This window comes from Taeniopygia guttata, chromosome 21 (assembly GCF_048771995.1).
Source record: "Taeniopygia guttata chromosome 21, bTaeGut7.mat, whole genome shotgun sequence".
NCBI lineage: Eukaryota > Metazoa > Chordata > Aves > Passeriformes > Estrildidae > Taeniopygia > Taeniopygia guttata.
Window position 1 is genome coordinate 4,922,461 of NC_133046.1, and position 21,890 is coordinate 4,944,350.

General features: G+C 43.9%; 2 protein-coding genes across 5 annotated transcripts in view; one reads left to right on the top strand and one right to left on the bottom strand.

Annotated features, from left to right (window-relative positions):
• Nucleotides 1-10,954: 10,954 nt before the first annotated feature.
• On the bottom strand, nucleotides 10,955-16,764 carry UBIAD1 (UbiA prenyltransferase domain containing 1). 2 transcript variants are annotated; one of them, XM_030289427.4, is made up of 3 exons: nucleotides 16,650-16,764; nucleotides 15,935-16,493; nucleotides 10,955-14,659 (listed from the first exon to the last, which is right to left on the bottom strand). In XM_030289427.4, the coding sequence occupies exons 2-3, from the start codon at nucleotides 16,461-16,463 to the stop codon at nucleotides 14,172-14,174; spliced, it is 1,017 nt and encodes a 338-aa protein (XP_030145287.4). In that variant the 5' UTR covers nucleotides 16,464-16,493; nucleotides 16,650-16,764; the 3' UTR covers nucleotides 10,955-14,171. The 2 variants fall into 2 exon arrangements, with proteins under 2 accessions (XP_030145287.4, XP_002192970.5); XM_002192934.7 differs by having other exon boundaries at nucleotides 16,591-16,755.
• An 894-nt stretch (nucleotides 16,765-17,658) lies between these two features.
• MTOR (mechanistic target of rapamycin kinase) overlaps nucleotides 17,659-21,890 on the top strand; it is a 62,928-nt gene continuing 58,696 nt past the window's right edge. For all 3 annotated transcript variants that reach the window (XM_030289425.4, XM_002192840.7, XM_041720436.2), the window contains exons 1-5: nucleotides 17,659-17,774; nucleotides 18,814-18,977; nucleotides 19,361-19,469; nucleotides 20,770-21,002; nucleotides 21,355-21,555. In XM_030289425.4, the coding sequence (XP_030145285.4) occupies nucleotides 17,660-17,774; nucleotides 18,814-18,977; nucleotides 19,361-19,469; nucleotides 20,770-21,002; nucleotides 21,355-21,555 (822 nt within the window). In that variant the 5' untranslated portion in view covers nucleotide 17,659. The remainder of the gene's footprint in view (nucleotides 17,775-18,813; nucleotides 18,978-19,360; nucleotides 19,470-20,769; nucleotides 21,003-21,354; nucleotides 21,556-21,890) is intronic.

Consider the following 21,890-nt stretch of genomic DNA (forward strand, 5'->3'; position numbering starts at 1 on the left):
TTTAAACACAAGGAAACAATTAAAAAAAAAAAAAAAAAAAAAAAGTGGCCCTACTGTGCATTATAAAATAATGAAACTGGGTTTTTTTTCAATTTGTTTCTATCCCAGATAGTGGCAGTGATCAGCACTTTACAAAATATGCTTCTTCCACATCCTGGCATATGTTATTACTGTTATTAATAGCCAGCTATTCCCGAGGGCAGCACTGTGTACAGGTACATTTATTTCCTTCCCAGCCCTGTCACCCCCTTGCTGGTGCTCCAGCTCCCTAGATCACATCCCACTCTGAGGCAAGGGAGGCAAATGGAAAGTTAGGTACCATTCTGCCACACTCCAGACACAGCTGAACCTCATTCTGTCACTCAGGATGTGCCTCTTGTTAGTTTTATATCATCATAATGGCATTACCTGTCTCACATGCTACTGTTATTTCCTGCTCCTTCCTCCTAAATCAAAACTGGCCATAGAAGAGGGAAATACTCAAACACTGCCTCCTTCCCTCAGAGCTACCAGGAATGGGAGTTATCAAAAACCTGCTACTCAATAATGAGGCCAACTCTTAATTTTCTGTTTCCAAGTGCTGATTCGTGCCTTTTGTCCTCTGGGCATGATCTGACATGTCCCTTTCATGGCTACTTCTTCTCAGGAGGGCTGCAATAATCAGGGATGTGCTTGGGTGTTACTATGAGGTTCCCAGTCGCTGCCTCACAGCACACCCTGGCATTCAGACATGTAATGAATTGCAGCTTAAGGAAGTAATGTGCAACAGCTGAGCTGGAATAACCACCTTCTGGCCACCCAAGAGATAAAATGGGCAGCCAAGTCAGTGTACAGCTTTGTTTCTTCACCTCTCTGTGGATTTGGCATCAGAGAGAGAGAAAGCTAGGTAAGTTTTCCCAGAACTGGCCTGGGAAGCTTGAGGGAGCTGGAGATAAACAATGATAGCCAATTATTAAAAACAACCTGCAGGTGTTGTTTTTCTAAAATCTGTTTTCCTGTTATTCTCATAAGATTGTTTACAAATGGATGTCTTGTTAATTAGTCAATCAGGTGAAATGTATTGATTAAATGACCAATCAGGTCCACCAGTGTATAAAGAAGTGGCTTATACCACTTAGCCTTCTGGCTGACTCTGTGTCATTTCTGACCCAAAGTGACACCTCTCTACTGCCCATCTTCCACTCTGGGAAACAAGTCTCTTGGTGTCCAACAGAGCAGGAAGCTGGCCTGAGCAAGGAGAGCATCTCCAGGGAAATTCACCACCTTAGGGAGTTCTTAGGCTGGATTCACAGCACACACAATGCATTGTCTCTGAGGCAAATGTGGTGAGCTCCTTCCTTTGCCTAGTTAACAGCAACCTTTGTAGTCACATTTGCCTTCCCTGGGTGGGATGAGGCTCTGGGCAGTGACTAAAGTGTTAAACCAACACCCTGTCAGCAATGCAATCCAGATTTGTGAGCAGAGGAGAAATCAATACCACTGGGAAGCTTAGCCCCTCTTTGCCCACTGGCCACGTTCATCACCAGCACAAGGTAACAATCTAGAGCTGTTTAATAACACAGCTCATTAGGCTTCTGACAACAGGAGATGATGGAACTAAGGCCTCAAACACAAGCCTCATGATTTTATTTGCAAATGCAGTTTTAGGCTGGGTATGCTATACTTCCCAGCATGTGAGGGACACAGGTCTGGCATAAGAGTCAGAGGGAAATTTCCTATAAAAATCATGTAGGAACCCCCTGAGGGAGCAAGACAGAATGCTCAAAAAACTGGAAAATGGTTTAAGCAGATAGAGATAACCTAGACTAGACCGTTTCTTCAGCTTCACAATGTCAGGAAAGCATACAGAGCTCACTTTTGTCAGAGAAACTTCAAAAGAAACACTTCTGGATATTCTATTCTGGGTTATAACTTTTCTCTTTGAAAAGTTAGATTTTGACCTGAAGCTTCTCTGCTATTTTTAATAAAAATTTTTCTCATAGAGAAACAGAAGTGTAATGGATAACCAGAGTCCAGTTAAGGATACACTGCAGTTGCATGGAAAGAATCTCATTATCTGCAAGCTTAGACATGGTTTTCACATAGGTGAAGACCAGTCCCTGCCCAGCCAGTAGAAGAGTACAAGGACATAAGGCACAGCTCTCCTGTCAGGACCATGGTGCCATAGACAAAGGCTGGAGAACCAAACTCACCAATAAAACAAGGAGTAAAATCCTGATCCCTTTAATGCTCACTGATTTTAAGGATGTTATAATCCCTCTGTAACACCCTGTATAGTGCCAGAAGAAGGTAGAGGACATGTGGAAACCAAAGCAAGGCTCCCAGCCACTACAGCTGAAAAGCCACCACATTCCTTCAGCAAGCCAGGCCACCTAAGGAATCATAGACTTTTTGGAAGAACCCCCAGCCTGATTCAAAGACTCCTAATAGGAGACAATCCACCAGAATCTGAGGCAAATTTCCCCGTAATTATCTCCTTGTTTATGTTTTATTCCCAGCATGAGTCAGATGCTTCCAGCTATTCCATTTCCAGGCACTGGATCTCACTGTGGCCATTGTCTGCTAGATTAATGAGTTTTCTATTATCAGAAATCTTTTCCTTGTACTTACAGACTGTGATTAAGTCAACTCTTTAGCTTCCTTTGTATAAAGGAATATGCAATTTCTTGGCACTGCCACATTTCACAGAGTTGTATGAGAATAAATATACACAAGTTGTGATCCTACCATGATGGAAAACAAGAGTTTTCAGAAATAGTCATTATTCAGAGCTGTTTACTGGGTTTATCTGTACTGGACATAAAATTTTGATAAAAATTCAAAGGCTTGAGCAGTTATTACTTTGCTGTTGGCCACATAAGTCACATAGAACAGTTTCAGTTGAAGGGCACAAAAGTGTGTAGCTGTTCATGTTGACTTCTCTGAGTGCTTGTTCATGAAGCTTCAAATTACTTCAAGAAACCTCTGTACCAGCAAAATGCACCTAGTTAAATATTTTTATTTAATTTAGTTAAATAGTCAGGTTTTCCCTAACATTCTTCTGCTTCTAACAGGAGAGGCTGTATGATTTTGGCAGAACATGCAGAGACTCAGTGCCCACAACAGTCTTCAGATTCTGAACACAGCTCAGCCCTTGGGTGAATCCAGGCTTTTCTTTGGGAAACCATACCTTAGCAAGTTAGCCAAAATCATGCAGTTTAATCACAGTGGCTGGTTTATAATATGCAGCTTGCTATTCTATCCTCATTCCAGCTCTTTGGCTGTTGTTCAGTTTTTATTCCATTCTTCTTGTTATGTCCCCCAACATCCTTTAGGAAAGTTGAGGCTTATTTCTCTTCCCCCTCTGATGCTGTTGAGTCAGGGATGGGATGAAATTAATCCAAGCCACAGAAGGCAAAAAAGAGAATTTATTGAAAGTAGCACATCTTTTTATAGTCCGACTCACTGAAAATGGTAAAATATGATTGGTCTCAAAGTAAAACCTTTCACACTATTGGTGAACTATGCATAACACCCCCCCACCACATGAGAGCTCATAAAGCAGTGCAATGAGCAAAAGACCTGAAATACTTTAACAAACAAAGCAATATAGCTGAACTAGAAGAATCAGAATTAACTCAGTTCACTTCTTACCTGGTCAGTCCAGGCTTTCTTATTCTCCAAACAAACATACTTCTCTGAGCTTGAAATTAGCATTAATTTTAAATGTTTTCACACTCTAAAATGGTTTCTAAATGTGCATATTAGCTAGTAAAAGAACTTAGTTAATCTGTACAAGGTAACATTTGATCTCAGCAAAAGCCTATTATACTTTATATGCCTTTGCCTTCATTTCTCAGGATCATAATACTCAGAAGCACTAATGAAACCCACATATTGACTCTTCATCTGGAACTAGAGAGAGTGGGGTGCCAAGACCAGAATAAAACATACCTTTTAGTTTTAGAAGCACATTCATACAGGAGACATTTGTGCAAGTTTAGCAAAGATGGAGAAACACGGCTTCCATACAACCTTCCACACCAAACAATGTTTGGAGGGAGAACTGTGAAAACAACATTTGCTTGATCTCAAGAAGCAAGATGAAAAAAAAAGGTGTTTTAGGGAAAGTTTTAATGTAACTGCACCCCAAAAAGGCCAAGGCTGTTATGCTCTTGCCTCATTTGAGGATCAGTCTGAGATTCTAACAGACCTTGCTGTCAGTCATAGAGTTTAATAGGACAACACCTTGAGTGCCCAGGGCACTCTTGATGGTGACAGATCAGGTCACTGTCCACGTGCAAGGAAGACAAAGTGCTCCAGCCTTTGCCAAGGCTCCTGGAAGGTACAGTGCTTCTCTGATAACTGGGAGGAATTCAGTGCTGCTACAGCTAAACCACCTGCAAAAGCCACACAAGCTGCACACTTTTTGCAGGTGTCAGTAGTGTCTGCACAAAAGAAAATCACAAGACTTAGTCTATGATTTTTCCCACCTCTTGCTGGCAAGGCTATCTGGTAGACACTTTAGATCTGGGGCAGAATACAAAGTGACTTTCAACTGCCTATCTGTCAAGGATACAGAACTATGATAGGCAGGACTTTGAAAGCACTCAGCTGCAGAATGGGAATGGAAGTGATCTTTGGCATTAGTTTAATCCATATCTGAGACAGAATTGGGTCACACTCCTGGGAAGATGCACAAAAAGCATTGGCCAGGGAGGAGAGAGACAGTAGCCCTTGTCTTGCCCATTTACCAACATACTTACAACAGTGAAAGGACTTGCTCAAGCTATGTAATGTGTAAAGCACCACCAGGAGATTTCTGGCAGATTTAAATAGGTTCTTGCCTTGTTCCTGGATTGTTACTTCTAAGCAAGGAATAAAGAAATTTTGGCAATTTACTTTGGGCAGAGAAGGGAGAGGGCAAATTTCAAAAGTGTTTGGACAGCTGAGAGGTATGTAGGTGTGCTTGGGACACTTTTGGGATGCTATGGACTGGGCTGGGGAATGTTCCAGGCTGTATGTGCACATATTTGGGACTGGCAACTGGGGTACTGCCTTTGTGGGGCAATGAGACAGTTTTCATAGCAGAGAAGCCTGCTTGGCAGTCTCCATCAGCGAGGGGAGCACAAGATGCTCCCTGTGGGACACATGGCTCTAGAACTATGGGGATCCTACTCAGATCATTGCAGCTACCCTCAGGAGATGAGAGTTTTGGGGAAAGCTTCAATCCATGCTTCTGCACTGCAGGACATTTGCAAAGCCCCAGCATCTGGCAGAAGGGGAAGGGAACAATGTGTCTGGCATCACTCCAGTCCCATCCAGCTTCCCCAAAACCACAGCTCAGAAATCCAGTCTAGCTCACAAGTCTCTCCCTTCTTCTTCTCCTCTTTCTGCCTAAGTGTTTGCTAGTGATGGTGTAACAGGGACAGAGAATAAATCAAGTGCTATATCAGAGTGTTCTATCCCTGACTGTGTAAAGAGCTCCTATTGTGACTTGCTGATATGATTTACCACACAGTGACAACGTTTAATGTCCACCGGTGTTATAATCTACTTTATCTTAACACAATCTTCCCCTGCTGAACCCTCCAGAGTCTTAACATCTATTTTCATGGAGTTTTTTTATTTTTATGACTTGATACTGTGATTACTTTGCACTCCTGCTCTTTGTGGAAGGAGAAATTAATAAGATTTTTTCTTAAGCACTTTGCACCAGAACAGAATACCAATCAGCCTTCAAGCTGGGTTCCTGCCCCTTTTGGATTCATTTATGAACCTTTGCTCTAACTTTCCAAGACACAGCACTTTTCAGATCAACAGCAAGTCAGCACATAAGGCCTTGTTCCCTTTTCCAGAGGCTCTCATTGTGGGAAGGAAAGGAGGCAGCCACAGAGAGGGGAAATCTGACTTTTCGTAGTTATTTCCACAGACGTGTTCCTGTATCAGGGCATCGGCCTCATCACACCTTGGAGAGGAGGGTTCAATCACTGCCAATTATATGAATTATTCTCTTCCTTTGCCATCCTTGCTCAGTCTCCCAACCTCCTTTCAGAGGTCACTGCATCTTCCATTCTCTCCAGGAAATCATTGTTATTATGCTATACCACATCTCTCTGCTCCAACAGCGATGACACTGTGCTCTCCTGGAATGAACACATTCCAGCTGAGTGTCAGGCTACACAATCCAAGACCTGCCAGTTAGTTAAACTCTAACACAGATGGAAGAGGTTCTGCTTCTGCACACAGAAGTTGTTTATTTCTACCATGGAAACCACTTAGTTCAATGTCTAGTCCTTTCTTTCCCTTTCTACACTCTCTAGAAAAGGAGACAGAGCATTCTGCTGTCCCTAGCCTCTTCCACCTCCTGAATAGGGTCTTCTGTTTCTATTTTCTGTTTCTTCTGTTGTCTCCATAACCCAGCAGTCACCCACTCTGGAGCGTGTGTATGAACAAGCCATGAACGTAGTGCATACACACAAGATGCCATTTCTACCAGGATGATGTCTATCTCTGCCACTCCTAAGGATGCATTTGGTCTGTCACTGAAATATTTCACAGCTAAAGGTGGATGGCTGGCACAGGTCCCCAGAAATGCACTGCAAGGATTGAAAACTAGAGTGATATTGTGTCCTTGCCTTGCATTAGGCTGTTCCCACTTGGCACCTTATTGCTATTACAATACAAAAAGCTTCCCTTCTGCTAGGCAGCATTTGACACCTGATTTGGACAAGTATAATTGAGCATGCAAAGCTGAGGAGATGAAGGGGATTACCTACTGGTAAGCCCACACGTGGGCTCTCATTTTTCAAGTTTTTTTCCTAAACATAGACCTGAAAGGCAGGAGCTGGGTGAGGGGACCTGGCTTCCTGTAACAGGGGACACACATGAAACACTAAAGAGGCTTCACTGAATATACACCCACAAATACCAATAAACACAACCAGACAAAGGCACCTCCCAGCTCCCTGTGGTACAAAATATTAGATTCCATGAGCTGTTAAATCCTACAGGAAGAGTTCAGGGCACAGTCTGGGTATTCATTGCCTGTGTCTAGGCTCTGGGGGATGATCCTATAGCATTTACCTCTCCCACTCCTGTTTTTTCGGGATGATCAAACCCTCATCATCTCCCAAATAGCTGACTGCTAAGGCAGCAGGATAAGCTGGCTTCATGAGCAGCCAGGCTTGGAGCCCAGCCTGCAGAGACAGTGCCAGTATTGATCAGGAAACCTGTAAAAAATAAACAAACTCCCTGTAATTACTCAGCCTGATGGATGCCAGTAGGTTTGTTTGCTTCCTGCAAAGATGCCAATAGCCTAACGGAGCAAATATCACTGTTATGTAATAAAACAATGCAGGTAATTAAAAACATCCTGACAGGACTATAAACATAAGCATTGTCTATTAACTCTTTCAGTGGAGGGAAAGCATGAAGATTTTGCTTTATTTGAGGGGAGACAGATTTAAAGGATGCTTGAGTAAGAGCTGAGCCAGTAGGTAATCACATAGAGTTCAACATTGCCCTCTTTTCTGCCATGAAATATCCCCTTGAATATTACAGCATTCTTAAAGATCTCAAATTAAACCAGGGCACCACTGCACTGTGTTTCTTCTGTATCAACACCTCAGAGACTTTACCTTAAAACAAAGAAAAAAATGTAGAGGTGCCTTCCAGAGGACATCAGGCACCTGATGCACAGCCTTCACCTCAACAAGCCTCTGGTACTGGTCTGTCAACAGGCAGGAAGCAGGGAGAAATGTAACTATTTAAATGCATTAAGCATTTAATCCTCACTGTGGGATCTGGTCCTGCTGGGATTCCTTACCTTAATGTTTTTACAGAAGGTTTTGACCTCAAACCATGACAGGCAGAGCACTGAGGGGACACTTGACCAGGCCACAGTGAGAACCATGGGGTCATGGGAGTTAGTAGTGTGCTAACAGAACCTTCCTGTATTTGGTCAGTTCCCAGTTTCCCTTCACCATTGGTCAAGACCTTTTTCTTACAAGGTCATAACCTGAGCTGACCTTTTGGGCATTGTGCCCCTGTACCTGGCTGCATTGGGTCTTTGGTTCTAGTCTCTGTACTCTGCACTTTCCACATTTGCTATTTTTGTTATTAAAGTTTTTCTTTTCCAGGCTAGACCATCATTTCCCATTCCTCTTATTTAGCCAGCTCCTCCTAGCCAAGCCATACAGGGGACTACAGTGGGCTGCTAAGCTCATATCTCACCACAACACAGCTGGCAGCATAACAACTTCATACAACTCTTGCTGAAGCCAGAAAAATCTAAGTATAGGCTTCAGTGAGACTTTGCTGGAAACTCAGAGATTTCTGACAACTCCTTGTTAAATATTTAAAATAATTCTCTATTTTCCTTCCTCAAGTTTACTTGAAAAATACCATTTTCCTATCAAGGATCATGATCAAGCAACTGTGACCTTCATGTGCATCAAAAGCAACTGTGACCATCATGTGTATTAAACAGTAACTGCCCTGTACAGCAGTTCATGAGGAGATTTTGGAAGAAAGGTCAAACACCTATGTCATGTGCAGCCCAGATTAGACAAGGTTTAAGCCAGAAAGCTGCATTCAATGCCTAAAGGGGCCATGCTGCTATTCCTGTCAACAATCAGCTGGGAAGCCTTGGATAACATTTCCCTGCCTTAATTTCCCCTCAATCACAGAACAATTAATTTGCTGATGCTTCAGCATCATTAAGGCTTGACAGACAGTGCTGTGGACATGTGAGCTATTTCTTTGCCAGACCTTGATGAAAAGTACTGACATGAGCATAGATCACAAAATGTGATCCTGGAGAAGCAGAGATCCACAGACTCAGCTGTGTTGACTCTGTGACTCACTAGATCACAATAGTCCCTAGGGTTTAAATACAGCTTATTTATAGCTGCTCTGAGCACAGAGTCCCTGGATATCAGAATGACAGCTGGGAAAGGAAATGTAGATATTTTTAAATTATTTTACCTCTGGTGAATGTTTCCTGCTCACAAGAAGACATAATTAAATCAACAAAGACATAAAAATGCCTCAATCACAGACAATGCTGCATTGTATCTCACCTCTTCTGCCTTGCTTACTGAGCAAAAACTGACCTTGCTCATCTAAGAAACTTAACTGGTGCATGGAAATCACAGCCAGACAAACCTAGGCAGTGAGAAGAAACTGGAAAAGCAGCCAGGTTCTCTTAGAGAGATATGAAGTGTACAGGGACTATATCACCTTTGAGACAGCTCAACTAGAGCCCAAACCATCTTTGATACTGCAAGAAATTGTAATTTTTTTTCAAACTGCCCAGCAGCAGGGATAGCATGAAACTCTCCTGGTGTAAGAATTCCTTCCAATATTGCTGCTTTAAGTTTAGGAGACAGGCAGACCTGCATTAGTCAGTCCCAGGTAGCCTGGGAGTCAGGAAACAAAGTATTGTCCAGCATCAAATGAACCAGTACCATCCATATTCTGTACCACCAAGAGCTATCTCTCACCTACCATTACAAAAAAACTCAGCAGACTCCTTTACTTCCACACAACAGATAATAAATATTTATTACTGATTATAAAAGCATAATTACAGAAAATTTTAAGCACAGTAAAGAAAAAGTAAGGCAGAATTTTCCTAAAAGCTTTTCTAATGGCAAAACAGACTTGTCAGTGGAAAGGAAAATTTCCAAGGCAGCTTATATTCTAAAACATATGGGAAATAACATCTCTGGATGACTTTTGCCTAGCACAAAACTGTTTGTAAGAACAGTACTGACAGGATCTGAAGCTGGAACTCCAGATTTTCAGCTTTGACAATGGAATTATTGCACATTATTCTTTCTAAGTAAATTAAACCCATTAATCATCATAATTAGTAATGCTCTATGTCAGTGTTATGGTAACAGAGCTAGTGATTATGTTCTGCTAAAGAAACTAAAGAATGGTACTACAGCCACTACATGCTGCTTGCTGTCACTGTCTGGCTGTGAAGGAGGATGTGAATGCCCAAGGCTCAAGAAAGATGCCAACTTCAAAGAGGAATTTCAAGCCATAGGAACAGTACAGCAGCAACACCTTTGGGTTTAGAGATCTCTCAGTGTATTTTGGCAAAGAATAATCCCTAATTGCTCTCTTTACCTCCAGCCCCATCTTACAACAACCATGTCTTGGTTTGAAAGACAGGTGTCTGCTAAGGAAGGCAGGAGCCTCCCCTGGAATGGAAAGGCAAGATGTATTCCATTTGCCATCTGTATGGCAGTTCTCTTCTGTTACGTGGGCAGTTTTCCTTATCTCTTGTCTTTCCAAACCAAGAGAGGTTCCTCTAGAGAAAACATGCTGCAGCAGCAATGGAAGAGCAATGCTGCCATCTGCAGACACTCGGAATTGAAGCATCCTAATTTTGGAAAGATCAGCCATGTACTGATGTCATGCTATGCTGCATTTTATCCTTTCTAACTCTCTAAATGTATTTGTGAAGCACACTGTGCCATCGTCCAAGGCAGGATAATTTCAAATCATTATTTAGGCTCATTTATGACACACATAGGGGAGGCATTATGCTGTCACAGTTGTATGGAGCAGTCACCGTAGCACTGGAAAACTGGTGAGGATGAAAAACTTCATCTTTATTAAAGGTATTGAAGCTCAGCTGAATCCTCCTCAAAAATACTGAACAGTACATGGCACAGAAAACTGCATCAGAGAAAATTCTGCACATTGATTAATACACCAGAACTATTCTAAGCCTGCCATGAGTAGGAAATGATCACTGCTACAGAACTGTTTGCCTTGTGATAGGGAAGACCAGGATTATGTGATTCATAAAAGGAATTTTACACAAAAAAAGTATGATTTTTCAGGTACTTACACTATAAACAAGGCAGATGAAGACCTTTATTTCTTTTGTGACCATGTTTTAATCCATGTGCAAAAATACAACTTGAGTAATAGAAAAGAAGCAAACACAGCATAATTAACTGAGTAACATTCAGACAGTTTATTGGGTAAGAAGAAAGACCAGGAGGTGCTTTAGAACAATTAACAGATGGGCTACAGATCAGTTCATCTACCAGTGCACATTCATCACACTGCAATACAGCTCATCAAGAGTGACCTGAAAGAAGATTCTGAAGTTTATATTCAGGGAAAGTAGCATGGGACAGGGAAAAGTGAGGTAGGGAAAGAGACCCACCATCTTCATCACAAAGCAAACCAATAAATGAACCTCTCTTACCACTCAATGATTATATGTGAAGATTATTTTGGGCTAATTACATTGGTTAAGTCACCCTTTATGTTAATTCATATCTAAAATGCTTTCTAATACTAACAAGCTTTTTGGAAAGCACAGAAATAAAGCACTTTTTACTTTCAAAGCTCTTTATAACGATGATGTCAGCTCAGCAACTCTGTAAGTTAGGCAAAAATTAGCTGTTTTCTGAGACACAGAAAAGTTAAGTACTTCCTCAAAACCATGGTGAAGATGTGTTAGTTATTATTAATATCCTTAAGAACCTGGAATGATACTGTTTTTCAAAGAGAGGGAATTGGAGGCAACCAGCATCTGCTGGTAAGGAATTACCAAATTTTCACCTCAGTTTTACTATTAAAACACTTTTAACTCCCCCTACCTTGGAAAGTGTTCCACATATATATTTTTTGTAATAATGAGCTGTTTCATCTTAGTAACAAAAAGCACTGGTCCTTTCCAGCCCTAAGTAGACATCCCACCCAAGAAAGGGTAGTCAAGATGCAGTAAAAGTTACATACTCCACAGCAGTAATGATTTTCCCATTATTACAATTACAGTTATCAAAGATACAGGCCAAGTTACTTTAAGGAATTTAGCTGGAGTACTCTGGTTTTTGTAAAAAAAGTAGAGAAAATTAACCAGTCTTTGAAAGGGAAAGCCATTAAAAACCAAGCTATCCTAAAATGAAGCACGCAGCTGCTATAAAAGGGAAGGATTAACCCAATAAACCTGCATATCCCCAATTGCAAGGTTAACAAATTTGTCAGCTCAGCCCTTACTTATCCCTACAAAAGCTTTTGGTTTGCAGAAATGTGAAATGTATATTGGAGCTAGGCTCTTCTTCATTCTGTAGGTCCACAAAGAAGCAACAGTAGAAACTCTGTTGTGTATATTTGCATTGAATAGTTTCCAAAACCTTCTGGATATCCCCCTCCATCTGAGCTGAACTCTTGCATTTTCTCCTTGTGCTTTTAATCCTAACAAGTGTTTTGCTGTAGAAAGCAGCTGCTGAAGTCCATCTCTTCTTGTCCTTGCCTAGCCAGGTTAGAGAGATCATTTGCCCATTTTAATAAAAAAAAGATGAAACTGTGGCTCCTTAAATAGGCCTGCAAAGATCTTTCCCATTAACTTCAGCTCAGATGTAACTGCTGGATAACACAAAGCCATAAAAGTGGTCTCTAAATAGTGTTACCATTTAATCTGGTACCATCAACTCAGCTTTACTGCTGTCAGTACAACCCCCTAATGGGACACTTGGCTCTTTCAGATTTACACCACGAGGGCATAACTTACCTGTGACAGATGCAGGGTAACACCATGTGAGTTTACTCCTAGTTTATTGCTTGTGTGTAAAAGCCTGACCCAGTGGTCACACACACACTTGTTCAACAGCAGGGCTGTGACCTGGCACCAGGAGCTCTCTCACCTGTGCCAATTCCTCTGAGCTTATCAGAGCTGCTGCAAAGAAGCTTTTCACAAAAACCTGTGTACAGCTACTAAATAACACAGAAGAGAATTCAATTGCCACTAAGTAATATGTTATGGATCATATGGATCAAATCCATCTTTGCACTGGAAGGCACATATTCTCTCCATTATATTTGGCATGTTTTTCACACAGCTACAGAGCTGCTGAAATAATCAAATCTCCAAAGGGCCACATGAACAGCAAGTGGCAAGATCTGCAGGAGAAAACAAAGCAATGCTGTAAGGTATAGAGTGGGGAAAAGAGGTGGGGAACTTCCCTTCAGAGGTCACTTAATTGTGACTCATTAGGACTCCATTAGGAAAAATCTTGTTAACAGAACTGGTTTCTTCCCATTTCCAGTCCTAATTTTTATGCAGAGCAAATGCAATAATCCAGATTTGTTTTTTGCAACGCTATAACTTTCTTCTTTGGTGAAATGGGCTTCTTATAAGACATTTCATGATAATACTGTGAATAATACTTAAATAAAGAGAGAAAAACAAATTGAAAAAAAAAGCTTTTTTGAAAATCAAGAATTTGTTTTCCACCTACGTATCCATTAATCCACAGCTATTCAGAGAAATGTGTCACTCTGTCAGCTCCCCCTAACTCAAAAACGGTCATTTCAGAGAGTAAATTCTAAGCAAATACAAAAATGGAAACCATTTGTTTTTCTACCCATTAAGGGCTTTCCAGTTGCATGGTTTGCATTTACAGCTTCAGCTTTTGTAGAATAATACAGATTTACTGGTTTTGGCCTGAAGTTTGTGCAGTGGGCTATTTGTGCCTCATTTTAGCACTACAATCCACAGAGATTTATAACTTTGAAATTTCTAGTCTATATGGAACAAGCAGAAGCAATAGTTCATGAATCAGTATCTAGTGCATTTCAGGGTGCTTGGAAATAAAAGCTCAAAACTTGGCTACGAAAAGCAAAACAAAAATTAAAACATACTAGAGATGAAGATGAAATACATTTAAAAGGAAGTGAGTTAATGGCACCTACGTTGTGATGCTAAACATTTGGCAATGTTTTCTGACTCCCATATGGGAGCCACTGGACTCTTTCACCACTATAAGAAAAGAAGTGATAAAAGAAATCATTGTGCTTGTGAAGTGAGTGGAGAGTGTGATTTGAGGCTCTATCTTTCATAGAGTGAACTGACAGTGAAAAAGTTACGTAGCAGAAGGATGAGGTTCTTTTAAACATTTCCTTCACCTTATGTCACCTTGTTCCTCACATCAAAGCCACACAGTTCTTCTGAAGAACTGATAAATCACTTTTTTGAAAGTATAAGCTGTGTTGTATAAGCTATCCATGACCAGAAATCATAATTTCACTATTAACAGTGCAAGGTGGTCTTTCCATTCTTCTCACTGTCCATAAAGTCCATTTATTCACAAATTCATATTTATTCACTGTTAATTGGCATGAATAGTGAATTATGAGGCTTGACCCTACAGCTCCTTTCACAGTTTGGGCAGAGCACCAGCTGGTGCCAGTGTAATGCCAAAGACATAGAAAAGTCCCAGCAGTAGGTTGAGTTTGGCTGTCCGCTGAGGAATTTTGCAGAAGTTCTGACTCCGGAATTGTCTTTCCAGCGAAAATGCCATGGGGATGGTGAGCAGTGGCAGTGCCATGCTGATGGTGTAACGTGTGGCCAGCACACAGAAAATCAGGTAGGGCAAGAAGAGCAGCACAGTGTAGAGGATGTAGGAGAAGGTGGGGCCAATGAGGATGGCCAAGGTGACAATCCCCGCCTGCCGGTCCGACTCCATGTCCCGTGTGTTGTTGCTGTGCAGGATGGCCTCAGTGCTGAGGGCCAGAGGGACAGCGTAGAGCAGGGGTGACAGAGACAGGTACCCAACCTGCACTGCGTGGGCAAACATCACAGCCAGGGGCCCAAAGGTGATCAGGATCACCACGTCGCCGAGCGCAACGTATTTAAATCCAATTCCTGTGGCAAGACACAAGGATAAAGTCAAGCATCATTAAATAATTCAAATGACAGAAGAGAATGGATGACATAACAGTTCCCATAGAAATATTGCTATTCCTGAAATGTAAATTTTAAGGAATATAGAGATTTTAAAGAAGCTAAGATTTTAGTTAGAGATAAGCCTTACTAGAGTTAATTCAAATAAATGAGTAGGCCTTGATGAAGTTAAGAGTTAGTAGCTAACTAATAATTGATTGCTTGTCAGCACGATGTTTAGTTAGCTGGGTTTATAATGAAGAATATGGAAACAAAAAACATCTCACACTATTGGTGTGCAGTGAATGACATACAGTACCAAAACCTAACTATAAACAATGTGAACAAGAGAGATGAAGAACCTTATTTACATTCTTCTCAACAGTTTCTCAGGCTTCTGCCTGGTTAGAAACTTTCCATTTCTCTCTGAGAATACCCACACAGCCTTTCCCATAGGAACATTACAAAACAACCAAAGCACATGCAGCTATGGACAAGAAACACATTATCTCCTTCTTCTTTTTTAAGGTAAGAATTTCTCCAGACAAAAAATGTAACAAAAGCTAAGGGCCAGGTTTTAATGCCCATCTAGAAATACCTGTCTCTTCAGAAACCTACAGAAATAAGGTATTTTTTCAGTGTGATCATGTATACTAAAACCTGATCCTAAAGAAATATAGAAAATGCTCAGAACAAAATGCAAAAAATGACAGGACAGTTTTAGGGAAACCCACATAACTGAAATTCTGACAGTTAGAAACTAAGCTGTTTTTTCTTCTCCTACTAATGATGTTTGTATCTGTCTATCCAACACAGGAAGACACTAAAATATCCTTGTCTTATTAAGGAGAATCACAAACTGTACAGCATTCAGAGTGAAGCTCCATCTAAAGAATAACAATGAAACATTCCAAAACAAAGTAACATTCCCAGCAAAGGAAGGAAAATATGCCATTAGCAGCACTGCTAAAGGATATGAGATAAACTTCACAAAAAGATTCAGCAACAGTTCTGAGAAGCATCTAAAGCCATATTTGTAAACAGTAATGCCTCAACACCACTATCCAAGTGAAGATCTGAGTATGACTCTTCCCACAAGATTCAATTGCAAAGAATACAAGTTTATGTACCAGCACTTCAGGAAACACCACAAATATTTTATTGCAGTGCACTGTGTCTTCTAGAAGCCTCTTGACAATTCCGCTGATTCTATCACTTCTGCAATCAGATTCACAATTAACGGGATGCAGCACTTACCTCCGGTATAAAGGAAGGAGCTGGAAAGTCCTCCAAAGTAAATCAGGGCCAGGTGCTCCAGCTTGAGCGTCGAGACAGCGTAGAGCCCAGCAGCGCAGATACAGCCCACGGTGTAGAGAAAAACTCCAAACCGCACTACATCCTGCGGCTCCAAAATCTGGTCCACCAACGTCCTGTCATCACTCTTCTTATGATCGATGCCTTTGGAAAAGTCATAATAGGTATTCACCAAGTTGCCGGCGCCGTGCACAGCCAGGACGGTCACGGCGCTCCCCAGCAGCAGCCCCGGGTCCAGCGCTCCCTCAGCGCGGTAGGCCAGCGCGCTGCCCAGCGCCACGGGGGTCAGCGAGGCGCTGAAGCTCCAGGGCCGGAGCGCCAGCACGTAGGCCGCACACTTGTGCCTCCAGCTGCCGGCGGCGGCCCCGTCAACGCCCGCCAACGCCGCGCCGCCGCTCTCGCTGCCGCTCCCGCTGCCGCGGGGGCTCTCGGCGCTGATACTGATCTTCTGCACCAGCTCTGCCGGTCCCATGCTCGCCCCGCCGCCTCGCAGAGGCAGCACCTAGAAGGGGAAGGGCCGCTCGTTAGCGGGGCCCGGGCGGAGCGAGGGGCGCCGCCGCCGTCACGGCCGGCGGGAGATGCGCGGGCGCCGCCATTACCCGGCCGCCAGCCTGCCCGGCCTCGCCATCCCCGCGGCCTCGCGCCGAGAGTTCCGCACCTGCCGGTACCTCCCGGTGTAAAATTAAAACGAAAATTAAAACGAAAATTAAGCGGCCCGCGGCGGCGAGGGGGTCACCCCGCAGCACGCGCGGGCACCGCGATTCGTGTCATAGCCGCCAAGGAGCGCCCGAAGCCTGGCGCGGACACCGCCGCCCTTGCGCTGTCACGGGCAGCCGGACACATTTCGGCGGAGCACGGCGCGGCAGTGCCCGCCCCGCTCCCGTCACGCATGCGCAAAGCGCGCTCGGGGCTCAGCCTGCGCTGGGAAGGAGCTTAAAGCTCTTCTCGTTTCATCCCCCACGGCCAGGACACCTTCCCCTGCCCCAGGCTGCATCCAACACTTCCATGGATGGGACAGCCACAGCTTCTCTGTGCCACGACCTCCCCAAACATTTTCCTAACATCTAAACTGAGTTTCCTCTCTTTTAGTTTGTATGCCCCTCCTGATACTGAAAGGCTGCTCTGAGATCTGCACACAGCCTTCTCTTCTTCCATAACAGCACCACACAGTTCGGTGTCACTTGCTGAGGGTGCCTCAATCCCATTGTCCATGTCGCCGACAAAGCTGGTGAATACTAACAGCCCCAGCACCATCCCTGAGGGACAGCACTCGTCCCTGGTCTCGATGTGGACAATGAACCGCTGACAGCAACTCTTTACGCGTGTCTTTCCAGCTAGTTCTTTATCCAACGAGTGGTCTATCCATCAAATCCATGTCTCTCCAGTTCAGAGACCGGGATGTCATGCGGAACGGTGCCAAACTCTTCACACAAGCTCGAGCAGGCGACGCTACCTACATAGCCGGCGCCTCACGGAAGGGCGGAAGCCGGCGTCGTAAAGGCGGGCCTACTGGGTAAACCCAGCCATTCTATTGGTCAGCTTTACTGCCACTCAATCTCTACTGCCTTGGTGATTGGTCAAAAGGCTGCTGTCCTTGCGGTTCCTTGGGTAAGGGGCGGAGATTTGAGCGCGTCTTCCCCGTTTCTCTTTTTCTATTGGTCAGACGAGATGCCGATCACGGCGTTCCTGGGCGCCTATTGGCCAGCAGCAGCTCGCCGGCGCTGCGGGCGCGGCGGCGGGGCAGGCACGGGCCCGAGGCCCGGAGTAGGGGAGGCGGCGGCGGGTGAGTGAGTGAGAGCGGCGGTGCCTCTCATCATCATCGGCTCCCCTTCCCCTCACCTCCCGCTTCCCGCCCGCCCCGACCTGCCCGAGCCCCCGGCCGCGCGGCGCTGCCGCCTGCGGCCCCGCCGGCCGTGCTCGCCTCGCCCCGCCTCACCCTCCCTCACGCTCGGCCTGCGGAGCTCCCCCAGCCCGGACTCGGGCCCGCCGCGTTCTGTGGCCCTGAGGGAATGCCAGGCACCGGCTCCGGGCTGGGCTGATGTCAGTATCCCCACCCCGCGCTGCTCTTTGATGCGGAGCCTCTCCTGGGCTCCTGCCAGCAGCCACCTCACCTATGGTCCCCCTGGATGTCTGCGAGCGCGTGTGGATATTTGGGGAGAAGCAGTTGGAGTTCTGGTGTTAGTGCTTGGTTTGGTCTTACGTAATCCGAATATGGGGGGGCATCAAGCGTCTGAAATGTTTTTGACATAAAGAAAGGCTCCCGAGAAAGTTTGTTTATGTGTCATGCTAGGAAACCCCCTGTTGCAATGATTGGTGTTGCTATAACTGGACCTCCCGTCTCTAAATATCTGTTGGAGAATGTAACACTTGCTAGTGCTGAGTCTTCCTTGTGTTGGTGTAACACTGAGATTTCTGTGAAGAAACTTGGATGAAAGTGTTCAGGGAGGAGTCAGATATGATAGTGATATAATCCTTGGAATGGTTGTGCTTACTTATTATTGGTAGTTGCAAACCCTGGTTTCACCCTGCTGTTTTTCATCTGTTGCATTACCTTTGATTTAGGATTAGATCACCCTAGAGGACCTGGCCTACTGCAATGTATTTTGGTATTTGAGGAACTAGAGAGCAAATAGGCTGGGTGTCATGATATGTGGTGATACAGTTTTATCATGGAATGTAATGCCTAAGGAATATAGCCATTACTTGTAATTATGGTCTACACAGCACATTTATGGGTATTTTGGGAACAGTCAGGAGGGACTGCCTTACGAGAGAAGCTTGGAGATTTCAATTCAAGCAGTAAAAAATGTGTCTCTCTGAAGAATTTACAGGACTTGATGCCCCTGAGCCCTGGCACACTACCACCATGTCGGGCACTGTGTCCATTCTCCAGCAATTTGCCAATGGCTTGAAGAGTCGCAGCGAGGAGACAAGGGCAAAAGCTGCCAAGGACTTGCAGCATTATGTCACCATGGAGCTGCGTGAGGTGAGTGCTACAAATGGGATTATTTATGTTTGTGCATCATCTGAGTGTAGAGTGATGGGCTGGGTGCCTTGGCAATGGAGGTTTTTGGAATAAGGAGGCTGGTCTTAGGGAGGAGATGAGGCACAGCAGAGAGCTTATCTTCGCTCCCTGGCATGTAGGAGAGGTGAGCAAGTTGGTGACACTAACAGGTAGTCAAATACCAGAATAAGTAAACTTCCTGCATACAGGTCACAAATAAAAGAAACTTTTTTGAGCTTGTAATGTATAGTTGATTTAATGTCTTTCTGTTTAAGTGGCATATGAAGCATTGTCTTTATGGAGGTTTTGGAGCAGAAGGGAGGAAGAGAATGCTGAAAGCTGATTTGAACTTTTTGCTTTTACAGATGAGTCAGGAAGAATCTACCAGGTTTTACGATCAGCTGAACCATCACATATTTGAGCTGGTCTCTAGCTCTGATGCAAATGAAAGGAAGGGTGGCATTCTGGCTATAGGTAAGTGAAAGTACATAATGCCTCTGCTGAGTTTTCTCTTCATGCAGCTGTCTTTAGGGACAGATTTTCAAAATGAATGAGCTTTTATAGTCAGGGCCTGATGTCTGACAGCTCAGGATACTGGGTGTGTTCTAGTTGCTGGCTCTGAAAATCTGTGTGAAGTGTCAGCGTGGGAGCTACTAAGAGTGGCTGAAAACCTGGTACTTAGTGGACTCTGAGTTCTTCTAGGAGTTGAGCATCAAATGTGAATGCTGAGCACATGAAAATTCTGTTCTGGGGCTCAGCTGAGAACACTGTGCTGCCCCTTTATATGTTTCAGGCCAGGCTGACTTTCTCAACTCTCTTCCATCTGGAGAGATTGATTCTTGTTATTTCAATCTAACTGGCTCCATAACAGCAACTTGCATCCCCAAGAGGGGCTCACATAGCTTCTACTGTGATTCTGATCAGCCTCTCTATTAGTGGCTCTGGCTGCCTTCTCTCTGTGAGATTGCAGAGCTGCCTGAATCCCCACTCTTTGGGAAGTCAGCTTGCATAAATACTTTGCCTTCCAGGCAAGTAGCCTGTATTGTAGCTGTTACTTCTTAAATAGCCAAAGAGACGTTTATGGTTTAGGCTCATAGACATAATCATCCAGTCCCAATGTGTTTGAAGGCAGCTTAGAGAAATCTTTATTGATAACATCAGATCTTAAGCTTACAGTATCACATTCAAATTGCTTTGTGAATTTAATGATGTTGAAAGCTGCCAGCTTGACAACCCTGGACACTGATGGCCTCTTTATCTACAAAACAAGTGCAACCCAGGCACTGGCAACAAAAGCTTCTGCCATGCTGGTGTCTGATGAATTGCCTCCACCCTCACCAGGAGAGACTGTCTCTAGGACTGAGGAGGAGAGCATTTCCTTGGTCTGTGCAGTCTTTGACATCTCATGTGAGGTGGACTAGCTGTAGTAGTTGCATGCAGATGGATGTCTTTCTATTAGGAACAGGTCTATGATCCCAGTGTGAATTATTTTTTTTCTCTTCTAAAACTAAAAATGTGGAAAATCTATGAGGCTACCAGATGCATTTTTCCACTCACTTAAAAAGTTCAGGCTCAAAAGAATGGTGGCCCTTTCCTGTGCTTGATTTTTTTTTTTCCCCCTGTGGATTTTTAGTTTAGAGGGACTTAATGAGAATCTTTAAGGAACGTGTAGGGAATACTAGCTGTCATCCAGGGATTATCTGCTGTCTGCCTTATGACTCTTTGGGAGAACTGCAGCACATGAGAACTACAGCACTGCTCCCTTTCTCTGCAGCAAGTCTTATCGGTGTTGAAGGAGGCAATGCCACCCGTATTGGCAGGTTTGCCAACTACCTGAGGAACCTCTTGCCATCCAATGACCCTGTTGTAATGGAGATGGCTTCCAAGGCTATTGGGCGGCTTGCAATGGCTGGTGACACCTTCACAGCTGAGTATGTGGAGTTCGAGGTGAAACGAGCTCTGGAATGGCTGGGAGCTGACAGGAATGAAGGTCGTAGACATGCAGCTGTAAGTGATGCCTGTTTTGTTTTCCTGAAGTAGTTGGGATTAGTGAACGGCGGTAGGAAATATGCACAGAAATCTTCAGAAAAGCTTTGGTCAGGATGGGAATGGTTGCCAGTCCATGTCTGTGAATCTGTAATGCTGTCATGGCAGACAGCGTGCTGCTTCATTGCTTCTCCATTAGCTCAGTGACTAATGAAGACCAAGACACTGTTATGCTGGGAATTGTGAGTGTGGGGATGGAACAGCTCACTGACACTGACAGTCTAAACAAATGGTGCTACACTGTAAAAGTTATCAGGTTTGTCTCTGTGTGTCTCATCTTTCAGACTGTTACTGTTTCCCTCCCCACCTCCAGGTTCTTGTCTTGCGGGAGCTGGCAATCAGCGTGCCTACCTTCTTCTTCCAACAAGTGCAGCCGTTCTTTGACAATATATTTGTGGCTGTGTGGGATCCCAAACAGGCCATCCGAGAGGGAGCTGTCTCTGCCTTAAGAGCCTGCCTTATCCTTACCACACAACGGGAGCCAAAAGAGATGCAGAAGCCCCAGTGGTACAGAGTAAGAAAATAACTTTGTTTTGAAGCAGCCCCTTATAATGCAGATGTTGAAGTGCCAGTTTACAGAAGAGCTGGCTAAGCTAAGAACCTATCACCTCTGTCAGTAAAAAACTGCCTCTCCTTGAAAGGGTTGAAAATACAATGGCTTCCAAAGTGAGTACTTCCTTTAGCCTACTGCTACAAAAGTAAGCAAGGTTTAACTCCTTCAAGATTACATTGTTCTGTCTGCACCTCATCTTCAGCTGTTGAACTTGACCTAGTTTTATAGCCATGCAATTATCTAGTGTCATCTCTTACTAGTAGAGGGTTTTATTAGTGCAGATAAAACATAAGTGT

Excerpts from the sequence above, each read along its gene's own strand:
- UBIAD1 (XM_030289427.4), bottom strand. The coding sequence starts at position 16,463 with ATGGGACCGGCAGAGCTGGTGCAGAAGATCAGTATCAGCGCCGAGAGC. Across the intron at positions 14,660-15,934 it reads CTCCTTCCTTTATACCGGAG|GAATTGGATTTAAATACGTT; the intron begins GTAAGTGCTGCA and ends GTCTTGCCACAG.